At 38.3% G+C, this 25,551-nt stretch overlaps 2 protein-coding genes across 3 annotated transcripts in view; both read right to left on the bottom strand.

The window, feature by feature from the left end:
• Window positions 1–5,406, bottom strand: part of LOC122085618 (hydroxyacylglutathione hydrolase cytoplasmic) — an 8,391-nt gene extending 2,985 nt beyond the window's left edge. Inside the window, exons 1-5 of one of the 2 annotated variants that reach the window (XM_042654108.1) lie at window positions 5,029–5,406; window positions 4,758–4,880; window positions 1,805–1,966; window positions 772–847; window positions 39–152 (exon numbers count right to left, since the gene is read on the bottom strand). In XM_042654108.1, coding sequence (XP_042510042.1) covers window positions 39–152; window positions 772–847; window positions 1,805–1,966; window positions 4,758–4,880; window positions 5,029–5,075 — 522 coding nt within the window. In that variant the 5' untranslated portion in view covers window positions 5,076–5,406. The remainder of the gene's footprint in view (window positions 1–38; window positions 153–771; window positions 848–1,804; window positions 1,967–4,757; window positions 4,881–5,028) is intronic. The other variant, XM_042654107.1, reaches the window with a different exon arrangement.
• Window positions 5,407–5,779: 373 nt separating this feature from the next.
• On the bottom strand, window positions 5,780–23,982 carry LOC122085610 (putative zinc transporter At3g08650). The gene is made up of 6 exons (XM_042654095.1): window positions 23,769–23,982; window positions 13,600–14,396; window positions 12,125–12,409; window positions 8,558–8,686; window positions 7,151–7,248; window positions 5,780–6,911 (listed from the first exon to the last, which is right to left on the bottom strand). The coding sequence occupies exons 2-6, from the start codon at window positions 14,065–14,067 to the stop codon at window positions 6,098–6,100; spliced, it is 1,794 nt and encodes a 597-aa protein (XP_042510029.1). The 5' UTR covers window positions 14,068–14,396; window positions 23,769–23,982; the 3' UTR covers window positions 5,780–6,097.
• Window positions 23,983–25,551: the final 1,569 nt, after the last annotated feature.

The following is a 25,551-nucleotide window of genomic DNA, read 5'->3' as shown; positions in this document are numbered from 1 at the left end:
AAAAAAAAAAAAAAGAATATAAATCAAAGAAAATGTACCTCATGGCCACAATAAACCCGGGTTGGCTTTGGTAATGAACCCAATGTGACACAAAGTGATTGATACATTTGTTCTGCAGTGCCTTCAAAAAATCTCCCACAACCAGCGATGAACTACACAGATAAAACGTAGCCAAAATTAGTGTTTTTCAGATATATCTAAACATCCTTTGCCCTCTCACACACCACCACACCCCCCCCCCCAAAAAAAAAAAAAAAAAAAAAAAAAAGAAAGCAGCCAAAATCAATCCTCTCCTGGGACCATTACGATTTTTCAGGCCATGGAAATCACAGGCACAATAACATTACTCTCCAGGACCGGGAAATAGCCACTCTATTAATTAATGACCCACAATCAGGTAGATGTGATTATGTGTTATCATATCAAGCACAGGAACCACCATCTGATGAGTCTCATCCAGAAGATCTTGCCAAAGTGGACCCAAAAAAGATACTAAATCCCAACTGTTTGGGAAGTAGCATAATTTATTGACCAATCGGAAAGGTGAAAAGATTAGAAGGTTATGATCAACTACCACATCATGTTTAGCATAAAGATCACATGAGAGAGGGCTATCATATGATGGTTCCTGCTGCCACAGATGTGCACCATATAGATAACTAATCTTCAAATTCCTCTTTATTGTGGGTATCTACATATGATTTGTACCCTAGGTTTCACTCACTGATCAGCTTACATGAAATTAGTAAGAAGGAACTTTGCTCTACTCACCAATGTGTCCCCAGTAAACACAGCTGGGTCCTCTTCTTTGCATGTCACGTAATAACTTATATGACCATTGGTGTGGCTGATGAAAACATGCCAGAGGAAAGAAAAACTTGAGACTGACATTAGAAAGAATAAGAAAAAGATTACAGTTTGAGAAAAGTGCAGAATAAATGACAGTAGAACCCATATTTTTCGAGAGCTAAGGATAAGGAACTCAAGGGCTGACTGTTTGTTTAAGTGAAAATTAAACTCAGAAAGCATTCTGGATTTCATATGAGAAAATTGTTGGCTACCCATCACGTTTAATCTTAGCACAAAAAGACAATAAAATAATCATCCCAACGCATTTAGGACAGTCCAAAACATAATTAATCCTGTCCCAAAAGAAAAGGGACAAAATGAATTCATAATAAAATTCAGATTGTGTGTTTTGGACTTTATTTGAACCTGGATCCTGGAAAAGCCGAGGCTTAAATGTGCAAATCATATTACAAAAGTTTTCACAATGAAGAATACTAATCAGTGTCTCATCCAGGTTCGACCATATTTGGGTCAGATGTGGATCAAGATGTATACATCCAATATAGAAATCTATTTTTTGGATGTGTTGGGACATCCAAAAGTTAATATTTAGGCAGATGAAAATACAAGAGAGAAGCCAAATATGAAGCCACTAGACGCTTGAGTTGGGATACAAAATTTGACATGTGGCAAGGCCTGAGAGTCCACTGTATAGAATGGTTATAATGGCCATATTACCTCTGGTCACCCATAAAACCTTTGCCCTACAACTTGGGTGCCAGGTAAGCTGCCTCATGCTATATATATGGGAATTGCTCTGCCCACAACACAAAGGGGGGAGAGGGGTGGGGGGGAACACTCCACTCTGCCATGTGAATATGACAAGGAAAATGCTTTATGCAGCAGTTTCCTAATTGGAAAATCGATTCAAGAAGCAAATCTAAGAGTGAAAGATAAGAGTGGCATAAGATTGGCATGTGATACAGTTGGATGGAACAAGATATGGAAAACATACCAAGGTGTATGGAGTGACAAAATATTGACATCAGCTCCTAGTGTCAGCTTATCACCATTTTCCAGTTTATCAGTACACCCCTTGACATTGTCTATTGAACCACCATAAACCTTGATTCCAGGCACCAACTGCTTCATTCTCTCATTTCCACCAGCATGATCCCTTGAATAGATACCAAGCAAGTAGCAGGAAAAAAGAAATGCAGTGGTGATCATTAATAAGTTAGATTAATCACAGCCCAAACCTCCAACCTTTTGAGAAGCAAGGATCCTACCATGAATAGAAGCAACTAAAATAATTAAATTCATAGACCTAAGCCACATGCTAAAGAATGGGAATAAATTTAACCCCTCCCCAATAAAAAAGGTAACAGAAACAAATAAGCTCATTCTGGCATTAAAATCTGTTTACTAACAACCTGTTATATTAATAAAGTTTGAAAGCAAATTTCCTTTTTATTTTTTATTTTTTTCCTCCTAAAATGATAAAATGAAAGCATTTAAATTATGACCAGCAGGATGAGACAAAGTTTTTGCATTCTACCATGCATGGGAACTTCCAAAAAAATTTATGACTTCAATCTAATTGCTAGCCCTACAGATGACAATTGACCTAGATTTAAATTGGTCGAGCAGAAAATCTACACACTAAACTAATAATTAGATGATACAACCAAGGACATAAGGGAAAAAAAACAAAACAAAAGTTATAAAGAAAGTGATCCTACAAAATAAATCACCAGATTGACTGACAGAAAAATTAAACATTTAAAGATACAAACCTGGATACAGATTCTATAGGACTCTAAACAAAAATGAAATATCAACAATCATCATCTAAGAAATTCAGCCATATATTGCAGTTGCACTTCCTCCACTATTCCAATCTTTCCAAGGCCATACCTCCATAAAGTATCCTTTTAAATAATACCTCATACCTTTATCAACCAGGTGACCAACCTCTGATTATAGAGCTGCCAACCATCACCCATGCAGTATACTGTCCTGAATGATACCATCATAGAAACTTTTTGGTCCATGAAAAGACCATCTCAATCAACTTTCTTGATCATCCTCCATCAATTGGACCTACTCAGCTAATCCTAGGTCTAATATGACTCACTTTCAAAATCTTATAATAGTTATTTGTGCGATTGGTTTTAAATTTCACAACATTTTTCTCAATTCATTACTGACCCCAATGGGAATGCTCCATTTTCTGAAATTTGCGCCAGACTCCATCATGTACTCACATGCCCAAGACATGCAATAATTTAACAGCAGGGATGGCAACAGGGATAGTTCAAGGTGGCTTTCACCAATACCATACCTGGCCCACTTAAAATATTGCTTAACATTCGTGGGATACACCAAATTTAGGGAAGGCACCTACAAATCAAGGTGTGGCAGAGTGGGTCCCTGAGGTTTCACCAATACCATACCGGACCTAACCACTAGGGGAGGGGCGGGACTAATTATACATTGGATATGTAGAATGTTGAAAATTATGGTCTAAATGGAGTTAGGATTAGGATTTTGAGTGAAAACAGTAGAGATTTGTGAAAGAATCGCAGAAAATCAATTATACATGGTTAACAACCCATCAGACTTTGAAAATAGAGACATTTCCCAAAGTAAAAGCAAAAAATTCCATCCTCTGTATCAATACTTAGGTACATCAGTTATAGAGACTTTCAACTCCAACTAATCCATGACTACTAAGACAGAAATCCTAACAAACTGATAAAATGCAAGTATTTTGGCAATAACCTTCCAAATAAATCATTTCCTTTTTCCAAGATCATGGACTAATTAGAAATGTAATCAAATACACTTTCAAACAACTGCAGCTGCTTAGATTCAAATAGCACTAGACTCAAGTTGACATGTAGAAACTTTTCTAATAAGTTAAAAGACAACTTACACGAAACTTTTCTAATAAGTTAAAAGACAACTTACACTAAGAATCTAATTAAAATAAACAACCCAAAACTTATCAAAACACTACCTTCCTAAAGTCCAGATTCCAGACACCAATCAACCGACCAAAAATTAAAAAATTAAAACCAAAAATGTCAAAATTGTTCTTCCAACCCAAATATATGAAAACAAACAAGGATTTTGCTAACCTCACATAAATCGTGAGGGGCACTTTTCATGTTTACAACAACAACAATACTTAGCCTTATCCCAACTAAATGGGGTCGGCTACATGGATCCTCAGGTATTTCTACGAGAGCTATTTTCATGTTTCTAATACCAAAAAGTCATACAAGAGATATTGGCATTGGGAACCCTGTAAAATATGAGAATAGGAAAAGAAAAAAAAAGGGGGGGGGGGCGGCAGCCGATTGGAAGCGAAATTCACATTTTTGTGAAGTTACCAACAAACTTAAACAAGAGATTGTTTAGCTCAACCAATCAAGTCATCACATATGACTTTTAACCTCTAAGCGAGAAAACAGCCTGACCAGGTGATCCCAAAAATTATGCCCACTCTGGTTACAGGTGAAGAGGGAATCAAGGGAAGAGGCAATTACTTAAAAAGGGAAAATGAAAAACTTCGGGCTTTGGCTCTGCTTGGCAATTAAAATTTTCAAATAGATTCTTTAGCACTATCGCATTCTCCTATTCAAATTGAATCAATTTGGTTGAAATGTAAAGTAAAATGTAATTAATAGAATTAGAATGCTTTAGAATTATTTACAAAAACATTGTTGGTTGCAGTTTCCATTTTAGGTTTGTTCTAATTTTTTTTCCCCTTCCCTTTACTGCACTTCCAATCAGACGGAGCCTTTAAGAGCACCGAACTGAAGATAATACACCGAATTGCAACATCTTCCCTCCACAGTCCACACATACACGCACACAACAGCAACAACAAAGAGATGAAAAAAAAAAAACTGTCATCAATATGTGGCCATATTTGAAAGAGATTATAGGAAATAGCAAACCAGTGATGATGAGTGGTGAGAACCATCTTTAGATCAACCCCATTCTCATTGGCTACTCCAAGAACCTTTTCTGGCTCGACGGGATCGACAGCAGCAGCTTCTTTGGAGGATTCATCGATGATTCTGCGAGTGGAAGAACCGGAAATGTGAATTGAGGGAAACCCTAAAACATACATATTTATATATAAAAAAAAAATCCAAATTGGCGAATTGTGCTGGCGATTCTAATTAGAAGAGAGTGAAGGGTAAACTATAGAGATAATAGAGTTACAGGTATGCGTAGTTGTCTCCAAGGCAAGGAATGTGAAGGATTTTCATGGCGTCTCCTCTGGCCTCTCGGTGTTTCGTCTCGTCAATTGTCAGATGATTCAATTCAATTCACTTCACGTCAATTTGGGTTTCAGATGACACCAAGAAATGGGCGAAGAAGTGGTTGGCTATGTTTATCTGTCCTTTGGAGTTGTTGGGTCTTCCTGGGACTAGAGGGTTTGAATCATTGAATTGAAGACGGCAAGAGCAAGGAAGAGTGGTGATGCAATAACATAAGTTACGCGTCGGCAGGAATCACACCAATCAGAATTACACCTTCACCAGGTGGATTGCTCACTGTATCATCAGCAGCCAAGCTTCGTTGGATAGACTTTGAGCATTTCTGTGGCGCGGCTGCACCCCATGGCCCATGCGGGACGAGTCGTGATTCGTGATGTTTTACTTTTCTTAGTGCATGAGATGTCACTATTCATGGAATATTGAAAATGAATTTATCAAACTTAGCTTAATTCAAAATCGGAATTCATCAAACTCGAGTTTTGTGGAATCTGAATTGATTTGTATGAAGTTTGAAAAACTTTGAAAAACTTGAAACTACCAAGAGAATGCATAGAACTATCAATAGAGTGAATGGAACATCATGATACATGGTAGGGTAAATAAAAATTGGATTTTAGACTATTTTCAGGTAGGTTTCCCTTGTTAGGCTGTGTAAAAGCACTTTTTCTAAATTACAAAAATGCAAAACATAGTGATGGAATTTAATGAAATTCTTGCAATTCTTTATGAACTCAAATCTTCAAGAAAAAAGGCAGTGAGCCACCCACACAATGTGAGCTTAGCAAATACAAATCCCTCTTTACACTCCAATTAATTGCATCAGTGCTCACATTTCTTTTTCCTCCAGTAACCATATTCCAATTCAATTGGATCTATACATTGACAGGGAAGAAGAAAAAAAATAAAAAGAAGACAACTACTACAATGTAAAACCTATTCTCTCATTTTCTATTCTTTTCCAACTTCACAACTTCCTCCATTTTGCTTTGTTTCCTGGGGGTCAGTGCTTTTTATTTGACAGCCTCCGGGGCAGAGTTGCAGTAATGGGTATGTATGCAAACCAACCGAGTGAATGTTAAACACAAACTGGCAAGACCCAATCCCATCATTAGCCCATAACTGCTCTTTCGACAATCTAACCTAAATGCACGCCGCAAAATGCTTACAAAACTTGGGAGTAATACTCCACATGCAAAGACCATCCAATAATCAAGCCCACTGTAGTCAATACCTGCAAGTATTGCTCCAATTGCAGACACTGGCCCTGCAAAGCCAGTCAGGGCAGCCGCTGCTAAAGCGGCTCGCCAGCTATCAGTAGCCCCAAAGATGCAGCTAGCAACGGCAGCACCCCGAGGTAGCCCATGCAGAGACACTGGAAGGACCATGTGCCGGCCAAGCCCATAGGCTTTTGGTGCAGCAACTCCAAGTGCAAGCCCCTCAGTCAAAGCATGCAAGGCAACAGCCCCACATGCCAAGAATGATTGTAGGGTCAGGGCACTTATAGAGAACCCTGATGCAGCTGACAAGTTGTTCACTGAAGTCTTTTTGCGGCTTGCAATCTTCAACACGCTGGAAGTTGATATGTGGAAGAATGAAGAACCCATCACAAGCAGCAACAATAAGGGAAGGAAACCCATTTTCAAAGAGAGAAGTAGCTGTAGTGGTCTCCAGGAAGCAAGTACAAAGGCAATTCCAGAAGCCACACCCATGAGGAAAGCGTGCTGTAGACTCAAGGCAAGAGCAAAAGCAATAAGAATGACACCACCAAGCAACGGCCCAAGACCAAAAAGTAGTGAAACAAAGAAGCCAGAAGCATCCTCCGAGCTGCAGCACAGACCAAATCAAAAGTTCAAGTTATTAAAGATGCAGATAAACCCACTACAGTTCACGTAAGAACCTGCAATAATGCTATATGTCCATTCATCATGGTGTCGCTTGTAATGTTACCATATAAGCAACTGGACCTTCTAGAGTCACAAACCTGAAGATGGAAATACCACTTCCCCTGTTCTTGTTGACATTTACAATACTTAAATGAAAAGGAACTAAGAAAGAAAACCAACCTGTAGCCATGGCTAAAATTCTCGAGTACGGCGCCAAGGGCTTCCATAAATGCAACAGAAAGGGTAGCTGCTGAAGCAACTTGGGAAGGAGAAGCTTCCTGGGGGGAAATAAAAATAAAATAAAATAAAGGAAAGAGAAGTTGAGGGAACTTGCATCACATTCTTCCTGGTTCAGTCAGCAAAATTAAGATTGGTGCTTAGGTACAAGTTCATGGTCACAGAAAAGGGATTCACTTGATATTTCTTTTGAGGTTGCTATTTATGTGAAAAAAATAATTACATGGACGGAAATTGACATGATAATATAACTTCCTACTCTGTCAACAACTACATAAATTCTTTAAGTTAAGCAAGTACACAATTAGATGTGATGATAGAGATTTACTAGTTTCATTGCATTAATACCAAATTAAATATTTAATGATCATTTATCCATCCTAAATTTCATGAGTAAATTCCCAGGTTTTAATAAGAAAACCTCAATAACCTTATGGGGTACAAAATGCAATATAGTTCATAAAAGAAAACTAACAAAAAACAGGAAATCAAGATAACTGTCAAAACAGAAAGCAAGGCAACTTACCAATGGCCTATTTAAATATGATTAACATGCAAGAGTATACCATCAAAAAGGGAAATATATAGAGGTCTGGGGTCATCCACCATGGAGAAAGCATTAATATCCCCCCCAATTGGACAAAGTTACCGATTTGTCTCCTACTCCCATCCAAGTCATTATGACTCCAACTTTTTTAACCCACTGACCAGAGAACCTCTTCCACACACACATATATATATATATATATATATACAAGAGAAGTTAAGACTATCAAATGGTCCCACCTAGGAATCACCAGGTGAAAATTTGGATGGCATATCCATCCAATCTGTCTACTTTTCTGGAGCATAAGGCGTGTTTCAAATGATCCAAAAAAATACTCTGGGTTCTCAAACCTTTGGAGAGAAAAAAAACTGGTTAACGGGAAGATGCCAGGACCCATAAAATGGTTGGTTTACTTTCATGTGTGCCAGATATGCAGTCATAAATAAAGACCCATATTCCACTACCTCCAGGACATACTTTAAACTTCATCCACAGTATTTTGGAAACAGTAACAAAACAACGTTCCTAAGTTCTATAATTGCTTCACAATTTGACATAATTGGAGTTCAAAAGTGTTGAAACAGTAATCAGTTTCAGTAATTTATTCCTGGTTTCATATAAACCACCCACTTGTTTATTATTTAACACTACACATGAACCACCGAAACAGTTTCCAGTAAGATCTTTTTCTAAAGTGTAAGCGGTATTGTGGAATGAACAGTAGTCTTTGTAGACTTACTGCCCAAAAAAAGCACTCAAGTTCAGGACACAGATGTACACATGCATGAGCTCAGGAACATTACCTTGAACCCATCAGGGAGGACCTCTGCTATAACCATCCATATCATACATCCAGCAGCAAAGCCCGTACAGTAAGGCAGGAACTTGCTGAATGAATCAGCACATATGAAGGAGGGAACAGCAACAATGGGCTGCAGTGATAAAGTCAGCAATTAAAATGTTCAGGAAGTTATGAATTAAAAATGAAGTACGACGAAACCATTAAACCCTAATCCTTCAGATCACTGGAATAGAAAAGGAGACACAAAAAGTAAGAATAACGTGTGATAGCCAGACACATCATAAAAGTTCGTGCTCTTTGTAAATGTCAGGGAGCTCTATGGCTCCATCTAGTTTGATGCAAAATTTTGAAACGTTAAAACGATAACAAGGAAACTTTTTAGCGAATATAGACAATGCTCCTGTTACTCAAATATTACTAAATGTAGAATCTAATCTTGAACAAGATTCCCAATATTCTGTGCAAAAAGACAGCTAAAGAAATATTTTACCACACTTTCCAACTACTAGCTGATATGCTAATATTTTCTATTACGCCATTGATCTTTTCTTTCTAAATATTCACTTTACAACATTCCCATGCAAACATACAGAGCCTTAAGTAGTTAAGTGCCAACATATAATCACCAAGAAGGGTCCACATATTGGTGCCAGTTGAACGACAGATTGCTCCACTCCTTAGAAGATTCTCCCACCAGTATCCTTTTCTTTTGTTATAAAGAGTGAATGATTTGACGAATATAAAAACTAAAAAACCCCAGAATACTGCACATGGACACTCTGACAAGGCCATTAAAGAAAAATTGCATGTAGCTAGACTACAGCTAGATAAGTCATATAAGTCCCTCTCTATATGTAAACTCCTTAGGCGCCAATCCATTCAACAAGAAGGGTTCACACACCAAGAGTACACCACATCTTGGAAGATAGTCCAACTTCTTTCCTTCTTCTTTTTCATTTTTCTCATCGTACAATATGAATATTACCTATCTAAAGGCCCACAACACCTTACAATACCTTATATAAAGGCTATCAAAAACCTAAAGGAAGATATAGAAAGTTGAATGTGGAGTTCCAGCAGCCAGCAGGTTTTAGTTTTAAGGATATTATCAGCACAGCAATTTAGATGAATACCTCCACTCTTGATGATTTATCCCAAATCATTCAAGATAACTGTTCTCACACCTTTCCTCCAAAAACTTCATAAAGTAGATATAATCCAACGTTGAAAAAATCCCAATCCCATTCCCAGCCTTGAAAGTGGCATCTCTCAAGAATCCCTTCCATCTTCAAATTTGAACTCTATAAACCTTCTCCAGAAAGAAAATTTTCCAAACCTCCATGGCAATTTCCAAAGAAACAACCTATTATTGTCTTGCAAGGTATCGTTATGTCTCCAAAATTTTAGGTTTGATGTGAAATTCTTCCTTCATACCTCTATTCATTGCATAAAATATCATACTGAATCTTCCCCATTACACTACAAACTGAAACAGACAACTTACAGAATGTAATAATAGTTGTCACAGCGATGCTAAGCGGTTGGAGGCCACCTAGGAGTTGCCTAAGTGATGCAGCACTGAAGACATATGCAAGGAAGAAGAAGATAGGAGTCGACCAAGCCTAGTACTGAGGCCCTCGACTTTGCTTGATGGGGTTTATTAGTTTCTAATTTCAGTAGCTTTTAATTCATACTTTCTATTTCCAGTTTTAGTAACTAGAAGACTTGCTGTTTTGTAAGTTTCCAGTTTCAGTTTTTAGTAACTACTTTAGTTTCTAAAGTTGCAATCCCCCATCAAAGCTTATAAATAAAGAGGAGGGCTCCCATTAAGCCCCACGATTTTGATGAATAATATATGCTGCTGTCGCTGCTCCTCTGTGTGAGGTTACTTTGTGTTTGATCAAAGTGTTGGTTGGTGTGTGATCTAACGACTCCTTGCGGTGAGAAGCCCAGGAGGATCTATTTCTTCTTCAAGTATTTTTTCTTCTTCCAAGGGTCTTCTCCTCAGGGATTTACTGCTGCCAACTATCCAGGTATTTAGATCTCAACTCCTGCCCAGAAACTTACCTGAACTCACAATCGACCTCTGCTACTTGAAGTAGTTCCAGCCCTGGTTTAGGGCCATAGTGCTGGTCCATTCTTCCTCTCTACCTAAGTGAGGATCCACCTTGGTTGGGGCTGTTTCTGATCAGCCAATCTGAAGATATGACAAATCTCCATATTTTTGTCTTTTAGTGACCTGTAATGTCCAGAAATGAGATCGATAGGTCTGACTTAAATCCTATTGCTCTCTTGGGTTATGGTTCAAAGTACTAAGCTGGTTTGACCCTATTCAAGGCCTTGTAAGACCTCTTATCAGTTTTACTGCTCTGTCATAAGAACCTCCACTGATTTGAGGTCAATTACTTATTCTAGTTTGGCCTGCTGTTTATTATAATCTGATTTCCTATACAAGTGTTTGGATTGGTTCATGGTTGTTCTTTGATTAAAAAAAATCCTGCAGTTGTGAATTGGTTTGACGGATCCAAATCAGTTCTACATTACTAAGCCACTAGGGAATTACATATAAAATTGGCCGGGGGGGGGGGATTTAAGTCTAAATATTTATAATTTCTTCTTTTAGTTTGAATTTCAAAAGGCACTTCTGGTGAAAAATGTGAAATTTGGTCCCTCTTAACTTATAAATATAAAAGGACTCATACGTAATATAAGAAAATACTTTACTTATCAGAAAAAAAAAAACACTACAACAATAAAAGAACACTGCAAATCCATCTTCTTCCTCCCTCTTCCAGTAATCTCAATGTCGGATGACTCATCGAATTTATGCCAGGCACAGATTATGTTGCAGACAAATCTAGAGGCAAAAGCTACACCAGGCAGATTCCTTTCCTCTTATTTTTCTTTCGGTGGTGGTGGTGGCTGTAGTACCAGCTGATGCTACTTCCTCTCTTCTTAACGGTAGTGGATGGTGGTGGCAGTGGCTTCCGCTGCAACCTTTCCGGTGGTAGTATTGGCAGTTGTTAGTTGTTACTGCTTCTTCTCCCCATTTTCCTTTCTTATTTTTTTCATTCTCTCTGGATTTTCTCTCCATTTCCCCTCATTTTCTTCCAGTTCCCCCCATTTCCTCCGCCTTTCCTCATTTTTTTCCTCTCTTTTCCCCCTGTTTTCTATTCAGGCCCCTTGAACAATATGGCGAATTTTTTCCCAGGGGTTCAAGAACCACCTTGTAGCCTAGGTGGCACGCAGGTGTCACCTGACAACTATGCATGCAATAGACAGGTCTGGGTATATAGAGAGAAAAGGCCTTCCTGTACAAGTCAAGATTGGGTCCAAATTTGGTGGGCAGGTCGGGTGCAAGATCCTGTACTCACATGTCACATTCCAACACAAATGGAATTGGCCACATGGAAAATAAAAAAAGCCAATCCAGATCCTGTTCTATCTTTCCAACAGTTGGTATTTCCACATCACCCTTCTATATGGCAGAGTAAGGTCAACACATAGGAAGGTTTTCAATATATAAAATGTAAAGCACCTTTTGCCTATAAGAAATATCAGACCTTACCTGGGGTAATGATGTAATCACACTCCACAACATGGCATTCTGAGGAGAAACCCCCCTTGATGCAAGAACCATGCTCACAGCTAATCCTTCTGGGATGTTGTGAACAGCGATAGCCAAGGTTACCAACAGACCTTGAGAAAATCCTTTGGAACCAGCAAAAGAGACTCCAACACCAGATCCCTCTCCAAAAGAATGAAGCGTCATTATACCGATAACAAGAATGACTTTACTGGCATCTGCGCCTTTTATGTCCAACATGCTTACTTCCCCATATTGTTCAAGAAACTGCACAAAATGAAGCATGGTGTAAAATATTAGTCATATCCTTCCAAGGCAAACTCGCTAATGAAGATATAATGCTCAAACTGAACAGATACATAATGGATCACATCTTTCAATAAGGACAATCATTCTAAACCTCGGTTGCAGCACCATTGGCCAGTAGAACAAGAAAAGTTATTAAGGACCGTGTAATGTGGGCATATAAAGCAGAGACTGATACATGGAAACATCCAAAAGAGTCATTCTTAAGGTTATTTATCGAGTTGAAAGGAATATTGTTAAGAAAAATACCTAAGTTCAAGCATCTTCAATTTACAAAAGAAGAAAGGCATTGCTGAATTACATTACCTTTGAACAAACTAATCATATCTCATAGATGAGATTTGCCTCAATATCGAAGGGATCTAGTGAGTGTTGTACAGAGGTGCAAGAGGCACCAACGTGTAAGGCATAACCCCCCCTTGGGTAACAATCACAAGACTTCACATGGGTATTTGTCAGGTGTCTACTCTTGCACATGGGTTCAAGCACAAAGCACAACTGGAAACATCTGAATGAATTTTCTTCCCAGTAATCAATAATGCCTCTATAAATGTAAGAAAAATTTGTTTCTGTTTACTATGTCTGTATCTTTTCTCTTTTAAATTTAAAAGTTAACACTTAAGAGAGTTAAGATGCTGTGCTTTTGTTTTTTTATTTAGCAGGATAGATCCTGAATGCCACTCCATGCCGCTCAATAGGTTTCGTTGATAGTCTTTTCCCTCTTATCTTGAAGGTGATGTATACTTCATGGTGCATACTTGTAAGACTGTTAATACCTAATTTTCGATAATTGAGACAATTAGTCTATATTAAGAATTTAAACCTATTTTCTTCGTATTAAGAGAATGCTTTAACCAATCTGAGATAATATCAATATTTCACATCTTTGGATCTTATTGAGATCCATAAAAATTATATACCTTATCCCTAGTGATAGGTAGGCCTCAACACTTCATCAGTTCCACCAATTTTCTTAAATAACATTGGATCTAATCTTGGCTAAGTGACATATCCATATGAAAATGGAGATTGCTGTAAGGAGCAGGTTAATAGATGTGTATAAGAACCCTAATGGAGAATATTAAGAAAGGAATCCATAAATAGGATATGGAAAGAAAGAAAGAAACTATTGCGGTTCAAAGGGTCAATACCTTCTTACAAAGCCAAATGAATATGCCACCTGAAAGAATCCCAACCACAACCCAATTACCACTACCATGGAGCTGCCCTTCCTGCACAAGGTCAAAGCTTGCAGCTAACATCACCCCAGCAGCCATTCCGTTGCATATTCCAGCCCATTGTGGATCAAGCTCCACGAAGAAGAACGGCACTGCACCTAGCCCAGTAGCAGCAGCCATCACCAGAGTCATCCATGCAACTGTGAGGACTGGAACTTTACCATTCCCACCTTTCCCCTCATCCAACTGACTAGAACCATGCTCTGAACCCCCAAAGACATTCTCTGTACCAGTTCCATCTATATCAGTACCACCCATATTCCTATTAGGGGCAGTCCTTATTCTTCCTTTGTGTTCCATTTCAGGCTCTGCTACGATGCAAGTGTACATCACAAGAAAAACAACTGAAAATAACAGGACATTTCTGAACCTCAAGGCCATTGTCGCTCATATACAAGTCAACAAAACAATAAATATAATTTCCTCTCTCGCAAAATAAGAAACTCTTTATCTCAGAAATGTTATGATATTAAAGTAGCATGAAACTCCAACGAACACATAAAATCCGTCTCTGGTCTATTTTTTAGCCCAGCAATATCTGAATCAAACATTCTTCATAGCCAGTGCAATGACCAGACAGACTTTTTGTCAATAACTTGGCCGATCAAAACTGCAAGAGATTATCTAGAACTTATATATCATCTCTCGGCAGAATGCTGATGTACAAGACCTAGACAGGAACGATCTTTATTCATGGTTGACTCACAAAGCTGCACAAATTCAAACTGATTGTTTTAGGAACACCATGTTTTAGAACCAGAAAAATCAATTAAGCTAATAAGTCCAGTAACAATATGAAGGAACAACTCAGAGGATAAAACAAATACACAAAAAAATAGCATTGCAGATTTTCAGTTACAAAATTGAAGTTTTTGTGAAAACAATCGATCAAAAGAAAATCATAAGAGAATGAGAAAACCCATTTGCAGGTTCTCAAAGACAATAGAAAGTTCCCAATGGAACTTCAATACAAGACAGAAAAGACACGTTTCCAACCACCAATATCAATTATTATTATTTTAGGTGGCTACATGTTCTGATACATGAATCCAAACCTAATTCCACATTTGAACGGATTGAGTTTCAATTTTCCAAACCACAAGCATAGGAATCCAATAAATTCTCAGAAAGATAAAAGAAAAGGAACGGAACATTATCAATTCTCCACAATCAATGACGTATGTTATCGGATAATAATTGCAATCCAAAACCAACGGATCATATAGAGATACAAAAGGGAAAGGGAATAGAATGATCAATCAATTCTATCACAAAAGAAAACAAAATTGTCGCCAAAATCCATTAAGCGGTCAAATTGTTAACTCAAAAATAGACAATGAAGTCCTGATTTCAACAACCAATGGATGGCAAAATACCTGTTGACCAGAGTGCGATAATGAGGAGCGTAGAAGAAGAACGGATAGCCAAGCACGAGGATCGAAGATATAGAAAGAGAGAGAGAGGGAGAAAGGTTCTGGTAGAATATCCTTGAAGAGGCTCTCACTGACTTGACTGACAAAGAGATCTTCAGCTAGAGAGCCTGGAAATTGGAGCTGTTTGTGAAACCAGTACGGATTGTGGAAAACCGATTTCTAGGATTTTTGATGCAGTTGCACGATCGACTTAGAAAAAACATCTTTTGATTTGATTTTATTTTGTTTTAGAAAAAATATCCTATGAAATTAGCTAGCTTCTAATTTTAGAATAGTTTCCATTTTCAAGTAGTTTCCATTGATTGTTTGATTTTTTTTTCTTTATATTAGTCATGTAATGGATGAACTCAACGGTTAGACTTGATGAATAGAAATTTGGTTGAATCTTTTTTTTGGTTTTGAAACCATGGCTGCCGACCCCTTTTTCTCCCTCTCTGAAACCTTCTAATCTCTTCTTTTCCCTCTCCTATTTTCCTCTTTAGTTCTTCTTCTTCATCTCCCTTACTTTCTTCTTTATTTCCTTTTTTTTATTTTTTCAACTGCTGAATACTGTTCATCTTCTCTCTTGGACGGTAATACCAAAGCACCAAAGGGCAGCTTGTTGAACCCTTGTCTCTTACCGGTTGGCTATGAGATTTGGACCGAATGTTGCTACCTCCTAGGCGACACAAACCCTGGAAGATCTCCTCCCAAGCTTGGTCCTGCTGGTGAGAAATCAAAATCAGATTTAGATCTGAGTTTTGTCACCGCCAGACCTTGTTGCAAGCTCGAAAATACTTCTGCTCTAGACTATCGGAGATTTCTGGTGCTGGATTCATAGTACACTTGCTGTTGCGACCCTTTGATTGAAGTTTCAGCCCAAACCGAGCTCTCTTGATGAAGCTCTATCGATCTGAATCCTCCCATCTCTTCCGCCCCTGTTTTGGTCCTAGGAAGAAGATGATCTAATCGTGAGTTTATGGTGATGATTCCCTCTTACCTTGATTTCCTATATTACCCTTATATTTGCTTTAATTCTCTCATATCCCTATTCTTATTTTACTTCCTAGTTTATCCCATCAAATAATCATTAATCCCCTTTAAGTCCTATATCCCAAATAGCTCATTAACTAATCTGGTTATTTACAATTCTGCCACCCCTTTATAACTTCAGCTTAATTACAATTCTGCCATTTAGTTGAAGCTTTATTTCAATACAATTGTTATTGGGTGTTGCCTTTGTTTTATTGGGTGTTTAAGTGGGCCCTAAGCGAACCGATTTCAGTCTGTTGGAATCCGGATCCGCATCAAGTGGTATTAGAGCAAATTTTCCTGCAATTTTCTAACCATGACAAGTCACATCACCAATGCTGAGTTGCACAAATTGTATTGTGAGTTAGCCGAGAACCAACAGAATACTGATGCTAGGCTTGAGAGGACTGAAGCCAAGTTTGACAAGTTTATGGAAGATATGATTGTCTTTATGAAGAGGTCCGACAAGCGAGCTGAAGAAGGATCCTCTACATTACCTCCTCAGCTCAACACTTTACGGATCGAAGATATGCCTCAGAGGCAGCAACTTGATCCAGTTGTTCCCCAGGATGTTACCCGGCAATTTTTTGACAGAGATTATGGCATCAAAGTTGAGGTTCCTAAGTTCAGTGGTGAAAAGGGACCTGAGGAATTTCTTGACTGGCTAACCAAAGTGGAGAGAATTTTTGCGTATAAGTCTCTTCCAGACGTGAAGAAGTGTGAACTCATCATCACCAAGTTTATTGGGTATGCATGTTCATGGTGGGATGATGTACTACATGCAAGGTTTGTCAGAAGACTTGGACCTGTTACCAATTGGGAGGTCATGAAGCAGATCCTGACTAAAAAATTTGTTCCTCTTAATTATGAAAAGGTAATGTTCCATAAATTACTTAACTTGCAACAAGAGAACAAAGATGTGGATTCCTACACCCTTGAATTCCACAAACTGTCTTCAAGGTGTCGACTTCAGGAAACAGACCAGCAACGGGTGATGCAATATATCAGTGGGTTAAGTACTGAGATTCAACTTGAGTTAGCTAATACTAATTTCAGGTCTGTTGATGTGGCAGCAGCTCATGCCAAGACAGCTGAAGAGAAGTCCATTTATTGGAAGGGTATGCTCAAGACTTCTTCAGTTTATAGACCTCCATCACGTATGGAGGAAAAGAAGCCTAAAGCTCGTAGAGTTGGAGAGAAAAGGTCAGAGTTCAACAAGGATAGTGTTAGGAAGAAGAATATCATATGCCATAGTTGTGGCGAGAAGGGTTACTATTCCAATAAGTGTCCCAACAGGACTCGTTCTGTGAACGTAGCGGAGAAGCAGCCGACAGAGAAGAGTGAAGATGAATCTCATTTATATCCTTATCCCCTAAAGGACGATGATATTGTCGATGATGAAGATGAGGATGTAGAAGCTCATTCAGCTAGCCTTTCATCCTTTTCGAATAAACTAGTTGACAAGGCTCCTCTCTTCAGACAGAAGGGTACTCTCCTGCACGGCTCTAACCCTATTGATGTTCATGCAGTTGTTGATACTGGGGCAGAAGCAAATTTTATATCTACTGAATTTGTTCAAGCACACAACCTTCCACAGAAGCAACTTTTTAAGAAGATTCACGTGCGAGGTTTTGGACCCACAGCTCGAGAAGAGGCCACTGCAGTTGTTCGAGTACATATACAGTTTAGGCCACTACAGTACCATGTCACCTGTTTGGTCACCCCATTGGCACACTGCGACATTCTTCTAGGACGACCTTGGCAGCGACATGCAGGCATTCTCTATGATGGCACATGGAACACCATCAAGGTGAAGCAAGGAGGTCATATGTACTTAATGAGGTCACATGCATTATCAGACATGCCACGTCGTCGATTGACTCCTACTCTAGTGACACGTCAGCCTACCCTCCCTCCTCTTGTTGTTATGTTCCCATCTTCTGCTTCGAGATATGTGCCACCTCATCAGCGAGCAACTTACAAGGGTATCTTGGGAGCACGACTTAACTCGACGGAGTCGAGTTCTTTTAAGACCAGGAGAGCTGATGCAGTTGCACGATCGACTTAGAAAAAAAATCTTTTGATTTGATTTTATTTTGTTTTAGAAATAATTTCCTATGAAATTAGCTAGCTTCTAATTTTAGAATAGTTTCCATTTTCAAGTAGTTTCCATTAATTGTTTGATTTTTTTTTTCTTTATATTAGTCATGTAATGGATGAACTCAATGGTTAGACCTGATGAATAGAAATTTGGTTGAATCTTTTTTTGGTTTTGAAACCATGGCTGCCGACCCCTTTTTCTCCCTCTCTGAAACCTTATAATCTCTTCTTTTCCCTCTCCTATTTTCCTCTTTAGTTCTTCTTCTTCATCTCCCTTACTTTCTTCTTTATTTCCTTTTTTTTTATTTTTTCAACTGCTGAATACTGTTCATCTTCTCTCTTGGACGGTAATACCAAGCACCAAAGGGCAGCTTGTTGAACCCTTGTCTCTTACCGGTTGGCTATGAGATTTGGACCGAAGGTTGCTACCTCCTAGGCGACACAAACCCTAGAAGATCTCCTCCCAAGCTTGGTCCTGCTGGTGAGAAATCAAAATCAGATTCAGATCTGAGTTTTGTCACCGCCAGACCTAGTTGCAAGCTCGAAAATACTTCTGATCTAGACTATCGGAGATTTCTGGTGCTGGATTCATAGTACACTTGCTGTTGCGACCCTTTGATTGAAGTTTCAGCCCAAACCGAGCTCTCTTGATGAAGCTCTATCGATCTGAATCCTCCCATCTCTTCCGCCCCTGTTTTGGTCCTAGGAAGAAGATGATCTAATCGTGAGTTTATGGTGATTATTCCCTCTTATCTTGATTTCCTATATTACCCTTATATTTGCTTTAATTCTCTCATATCTCTATTCTTATTTTACTTCCTAGTTTATCCCATCAAATAATCATTAATCTCCTTTAAGTCCTATCTCCCAAATAGCTCATTAACTAATCTGGTTATTTACAATTCTGCCACCCCTTTATAACTTCAGCTTAATTACAATTCTGCCATTTAGTTGAAGCTTTATTTCAATATAATTGTTATTAGGTGTTGCCTTTGTTTTATTGGGTGTTTAAGTGGGCCCTAAGCGAACCGATTTCAGTCTATTGGAATCTGGATCCGCATCAATTTTTAGGGGCGGAAAAACGGTTTCCGACAAAGTGACAGGAATTTAGGGTGGGAGTCCCTTTGTGTAATTGAATTCCCTTTTGGGAATCGCTAGGAAATAGGGATATGTGAGTTCGTTGAAAATCTGTGGGAAGACGGGAGAGTCTCTTATTGTGTTTGGGAAAAGTGATTTTGAGAAAAAGAAACGTCTCAGAAGCGGAATACGTGATCTTCGGTGAACAATTTAATTGATGTAATTACCACATTAGTGATCTAATCATCTAATGATTTAATTATCATTTTTAAATTAAAACAATTAAAAATCCAAAACCAAAAGTCCTCTCTCCCTCATTGACTTTTTTTCTTTTTTCTTTTTTCTTTTTTTCTTTTTTCTTTTAATAAAACAAGTTGTGATTCCATTTCTTTGGTTGCTGGTCCCTACCTCGAATTCATGGTAGCAACCAATTTCTTTTTTGTCTCGCCTTATGTGGATAAATCGGAGGAGAGAGAAAAGGTGAAGGCAAACTGAAGTTATGTTTGGATGTCAAGAAAAAAAAAACGTAGTAAGATAAAAATCATGATGACATAAAGATCAATTTAAGTTATGAGAGAGGGAAAGCGTGCCTAAATTTTTGACTGAAACCACCCCGTCATGGATGGCCTTAGCCTCCGTTGCAATATCAAAAAAGTTCACATCAGTCTTGCACTTGTCTGCTACAAAAACTCTCAAAGATGATTTGATGATCACACTTCTACATCCTTTAGCTGAAGCAGTCTTCCAATCACCACCAGTGAGCACCACGAAAAGGTCATAAGATGTGCCTGGATTAACAAAGGAAGGGCCTTGGATGCAAGATAGTAGCAGAAGCAAATTCCATCCCACAATAGGAAGATAAAATATGTCCCTCATTGATAGTGAATTAAGCCATTCTTTGAAGCATTCATTTTGAAAATCTTGAGTGCTAAAACCTAGAGAGGATACTAACCAACATGTTGTGCAAATAGAAAAGGAAGAGGGCATGAACAACCATTTCCTCTGCATTAGAAACTAAATTTCTAGCAAACAGAGACTATTTGAAATTAGTTTAATTTGCATACCCATTGCCACAAAGCAACTTAGTTTTAGGAATCAACTAAAGGTTCCAAAGACGAGTCAAAGAAGAATCAAGAATCAAAGGTTTAGAAGAAGTTGAAAATGTTGCGCAATGACCCTTTGCCCTTTTATGTATGAAACTATTTTGTTGATCTTCATTGGTGGGTGCTCTATGCCTCTTGATAAGAGAAGAGAACCCTCTCCTTGAATGACGTTAATCATTCTTAGACAAAGCAAAATGAAAGGTAAGACCTCTTTTCTCTCATGCTATGTTTGGATTTAAACCAAAAAAAAAAATACTGAATTTGTGGAGAGAAAAATAACTTAAATCGATCTTTATGTCATTATGAATTTTACCTTACTATGTTTTTTTCTTTTCTTGACATCCAAACATAACTTCAGTTTGCCTTCATCTTTTCTCCCTCCTCCTATATATCCACATAAGGCGAGAAAAAAAAGAAATTGGCTGCTACCATGGACCCACGATAGGGACTAGCAACCAAAGAAATGGAATCACAACTTGTTTTATTAAAAGAAAAAAAGGAAAAAGAAAAAAAATCAATGAGGTAGAGAGGACTTTTGGTTTTGGATTTTTAATTGTTTTAATTTAAAAATGATAATTAAATCATTAGATGATTAGATCACTAATGTGGTAATTACATCAATTAAATTGTTCACCGAAGATCACGTATTTCGCTTCTGAGACGTTTCTTTTTCTCAAAATCACTTTTCCCAAACACAATAAGAGAGACTCTCCCGTCTTCCCACAGATTTTCAACAAACTCACATATCCCTATTTTCTAGCGATTCCCAAAAGGGAATTCAATTCCACAAAGGGACTCCCACCCTAAATTCCTGTCACTTTGTCGGAAACCGTTTTTCCACCCCTAGAAATCCCAGAAAAAAGGTTTTCCACAATCCGTACTGGTTTCACAAACAGCTCCAAGTTCCAGGCTCTCTAATTGAAGATCTCTTTGTCAGTCAAATCAATGAGAGTCTCTTCGAGGATATTCTACCAGAACCTTTCTCCCTCTCTCTCTCTTTCTATATCTTCGATCCTCGTGCCTGGCTATCCGTTCTTCTTCTACGCTCCTCATTATCGCACTCTGGTCGATAGGTATTTTTCCCTCCATTGGTTGTTGAAATCAGGACTTCATTGTCTATTTTTAGTTAACAATTTGACCGCTTAATGGATTTTGGTGACGATTTTGTTTTCTTTTGTGATAGGATTGATTGATCATTCTATTCCCTTCCCCTTTTGTATCTCTATACGATCCGTTGGTTTTGGATTGCAATTATTATCCGATAACATACGTCATTGATTGTGGATTATTGATAATGTTCCGTTCCTTTTCTTTTATCTTTCTGAGAATTTATTAGATTCCTATGCTTGTGGTTTGGAAAATTGAAACTCAACCCGTTCAAATGTGGAATTAGGTTTGGATTCATGTATCAGAACATGTAGCCACATAAAATAATAATAATTGATATTGGGGGTTGGAAACGTGTCTTTTCTGTCTTGTATTGAAGTTCCATAGGGAACTTTTTATTGTCTTTGAGAACCCGCAAATGGGTTTTCTCATTCTCTTCTGATTTTCTTTTGATCGATTGTTTTCACAAAAACTTCAATTTTGTAACTGAAAATCTGCAATGCTATTTTTTTGTGTATTTGTTTTTTCCTCTGAGTTGTTCCTTCATATTGTTATCGGACTTATTAGCTTAATTGATTATTCTGGTTCTAAAACATGGTGTTCCTAAAACAATCAGTTTGATTTTGTGCAGCTTTGTGAGTCAACCATGAATAAGGATCTTTCCTGCCTAGGTCTTGTACATCAGCATTCTGTCGAGAGATGATATATAAGTTCTAGATAATCTCTTGCAGTTTTGATCGGCCAAGTTATTGACAAAAAGTCTGTCTGGTCATTGCACTGGCTATGAAGAATGTTTGATTCAGATATTGCTGGGCTAAAAAATAGACCAAAGACGGATTTTATGTGTTCGTTGGAGTTTCATGCTACTTTAATATCATAACATTTCTGAGACAAAGAGTTTCTTATTTTGTGAGAGAGGAAATTATATTTATTGTTTTGTTGACTTGTATATGTCATGCAAAATGCATGACTTAATTTAGACTATGGTCAATCTCCAAACATGGATGACAAATGAATATATAGATTTATCTTTAGCATGCCAAACTTTATAATAACCAAGCAATTTCCTAAACTATCAATGGATTCTTCGTTTTTCCCCAAGCAGGTTCCAGTTTCACCCAAGATCGTTCACTATCATTCTGTTCCAAACTAGCTTATATTCCTTCCAAAATTAAAAGAGCACCCATGCCAACCATTGCATTCTATTCACATATCACTCCTTGAGTTTACCAACCCCCAAATACACCAGACCCATAACAAAGTTGAATGACTGACTGGTAGACTAACCTTCTGCGTATTTCTCTTCCCATATGGGGAAGAAGTTCAGGCATCGACCCAAGAACGCACTGAATTCTCAAGTCAACAGCTTGAGATAAGGCAGTGAACAGATGGTGAAACATACCTCGTGTATTATTAGCAAAACAATCATCTACCCGGATAATTTCAGCATAATACGTTAAATTTCAATTCAATATACTTCAAAATGATGTGTCCATGTAACATGGTAATAACCCATAAAAGGTGCTAGTACTGAACCTGGAACCTCATCATCACTATCATCCACATTCCTCATATTACATATCTGAGCAATATCATGAACTCAATTAAGTATTCAAATTTATATTTAAAAAATAAAAATAAAGTGAAATCCACATTAAGAACCATTTTGTGGACCACTACACCAAAACAGGCCACCCCATCAAGTCAAGCAAAAATAAGGACACATAGTGATCCAGAGATATGCTATAGAACTGTATTCAAATCTCGACTTTACAGCCTACTTCAGCAAGATTTAACATGAGATCTACCATCACCATTCCCTTGTAAATTTTCTGTTCACCTATATAGACAATAACCCTCGCACTATTCCAAAACCGAAAAGCGGGAAATGACCTCTACAAGACCGAATTCAGGGGCACGCAAAAACAAATGAATAGAACAACAAAGATCTATGAATGCGAAGAGCATAGATTAATTAGCAAACAAATAACAGCTCTAATTAAATTTATGCACCCGAAACTCCATAAACACACAGATCTCTCCGATTAAGCAATGAATCATTAAACCACCAGGAGAACGAATCAACTCATTGATCAAACCAAAACAAAAAAAAAGAATCTCCACACAACTGAAAATTTTAGAACTGTATAGATTGACAAAAGCCTCATTCTTTCGCGTAAACCGAAATGGGGGCGAAAACCACAGAGGAAGATAGTAGAGACGAATAGTAGCAAAAGAAAAAGTTACTTACTTCTCCCCATGGCGAACTCTTCTCCGAGTGCTCTAGGGTTTTCTCAGCGGGAATGAATGGATAGCGCAAGAAAAAACCATACCCTGGTGGATATATGCTGTTTATATAGGAGGATCCCGACGACGACGGTCCAAATAATCGTTTAAAATGTAACTTGGGAAACAGGACCGGAGTGCTTACTCTTTTACGTGTGGGCGTGCGTCATGGCCCATGGGCATAGACAACCCTGACCGATGGGGATCAAAATCCTCTGTTTTTTCCGACCGATGGACGGTGCGTTTTGACGAGTCCGGTCCGGCCTCGAATCATTGTCAAGGCATCGGTATCGATACGGATCGATCGTATCAAACTTGATTGCACCATTTTACCCCTCGAAACACTGATGGCTTGAGTGGCTTGACCATGATCAGGGTCCATGCATCGGAATGAAATCGATTGAAACTTTATAACGAATCCCCTACGCGTGGCCTTGGATCAGAGTAAGAGCCAATAAAAGTGCGAGTCAGGCATCTAAACAGGGAGTGATGTGGTCATTACATGTCCCTCTATGTCTAGCGCAAGGGCTACACGACCGGTGTAGCTTTATATAGGTAAATTTTGTTGATATCCTGTTATTTTACCAACTCAAATCTGTTATTTAATTAATTAAAATACTGAAACAATGATTCCAAAATAAATAAAGATATGCATCAGGTATAGTTCCATTGGTCCACATATGCTGTGTTAATAGACGTTTTCAGTTTCAGTCTCCTCCCGATTGATTTGTTACATGGATTAGGTATGGCTACATATAATCATGTTTTACCCTTATGTTGGAATCATAAAATCAAGAGGTTCGAGGGGTTTCTCATTAGCAAAGAATAAAATAAACCTCAAAAGAAGACTGTAATAATTGAGATCAAGCTCGACCAATTCCGATTCAAATAAGGTGGCTCACCCAATTTGATTCCGATGCTTCAAACCATTTATATAATCGATCAATTTTTGACAACGGGTCGACCCTCGTGTGTAAGGTTGTGTATAATCAGATTGGGCAACTACACTATTTTTTTTTTTTTTTTGGGTAAACGTCAAGTAATTCGGATAGAAGACATGAGTTAGTTAAGGTTTCAGTGCATAGAACAACAGACCAATGAGTGGAATATGGCAACCCCATTGTACATGTCATTAACAGGGTCTTTCAAGATAAGGAATGGGCGAAACCAATAATTTCCCTAGACATACAGTTGTAAGCACAACTTTTCATTAACAAGTGCAAATTTCTCTTTCACGATAGAGAGAGGTAGAGTCATAATGGGCTTAAGAGAGGCACATGCCAGATAGGAGTATCACAGTATGCATGTATCCCAACGCATGCCAGACACGAAGTGTCACAGTATGCATGTGGCCCAACAAATGACCAACTACCAATGAGGGAAGAAGCATTTCCAGCAAAACCAAACAAAGCCCTATACTTTCCAACCATGGTACAACGTCATGATTGGTCCCCATTCACTAGGTTCGACATCAACTCTGATGATGAAGGTAAAAAGAAAACCATCAGTTCTGGAGTCGGCACCTATGTACATGATTGTTAGAATCACTACGTGGGGATGTCTACTTGATGCAAGAGAGGCATGAGTGCAGCTATTTATCGTTCCATCAAAACGGCTCTACACCACACCAAGTTGTACGTCAGTCCCAATAGAAAGGCACGCGCGGTATGGGGAACACTTGGTTGCCGGCCATCTTCTGACGTTGAGATAGTCAAGAATGGCGTCATGACGAAGGGAAGATCGTACAT

The sequence above is a fragment of the Macadamia integrifolia genome, chromosome 8 (assembly GCF_013358625.1).
Source record: "Macadamia integrifolia cultivar HAES 741 chromosome 8, SCU_Mint_v3, whole genome shotgun sequence".
Lineage (NCBI taxonomy): Eukaryota > Viridiplantae > Streptophyta > Magnoliopsida > Proteales > Proteaceae > Macadamia > Macadamia integrifolia.
This window is presented reverse-complemented; position numbering and strand designations above follow the sequence as displayed.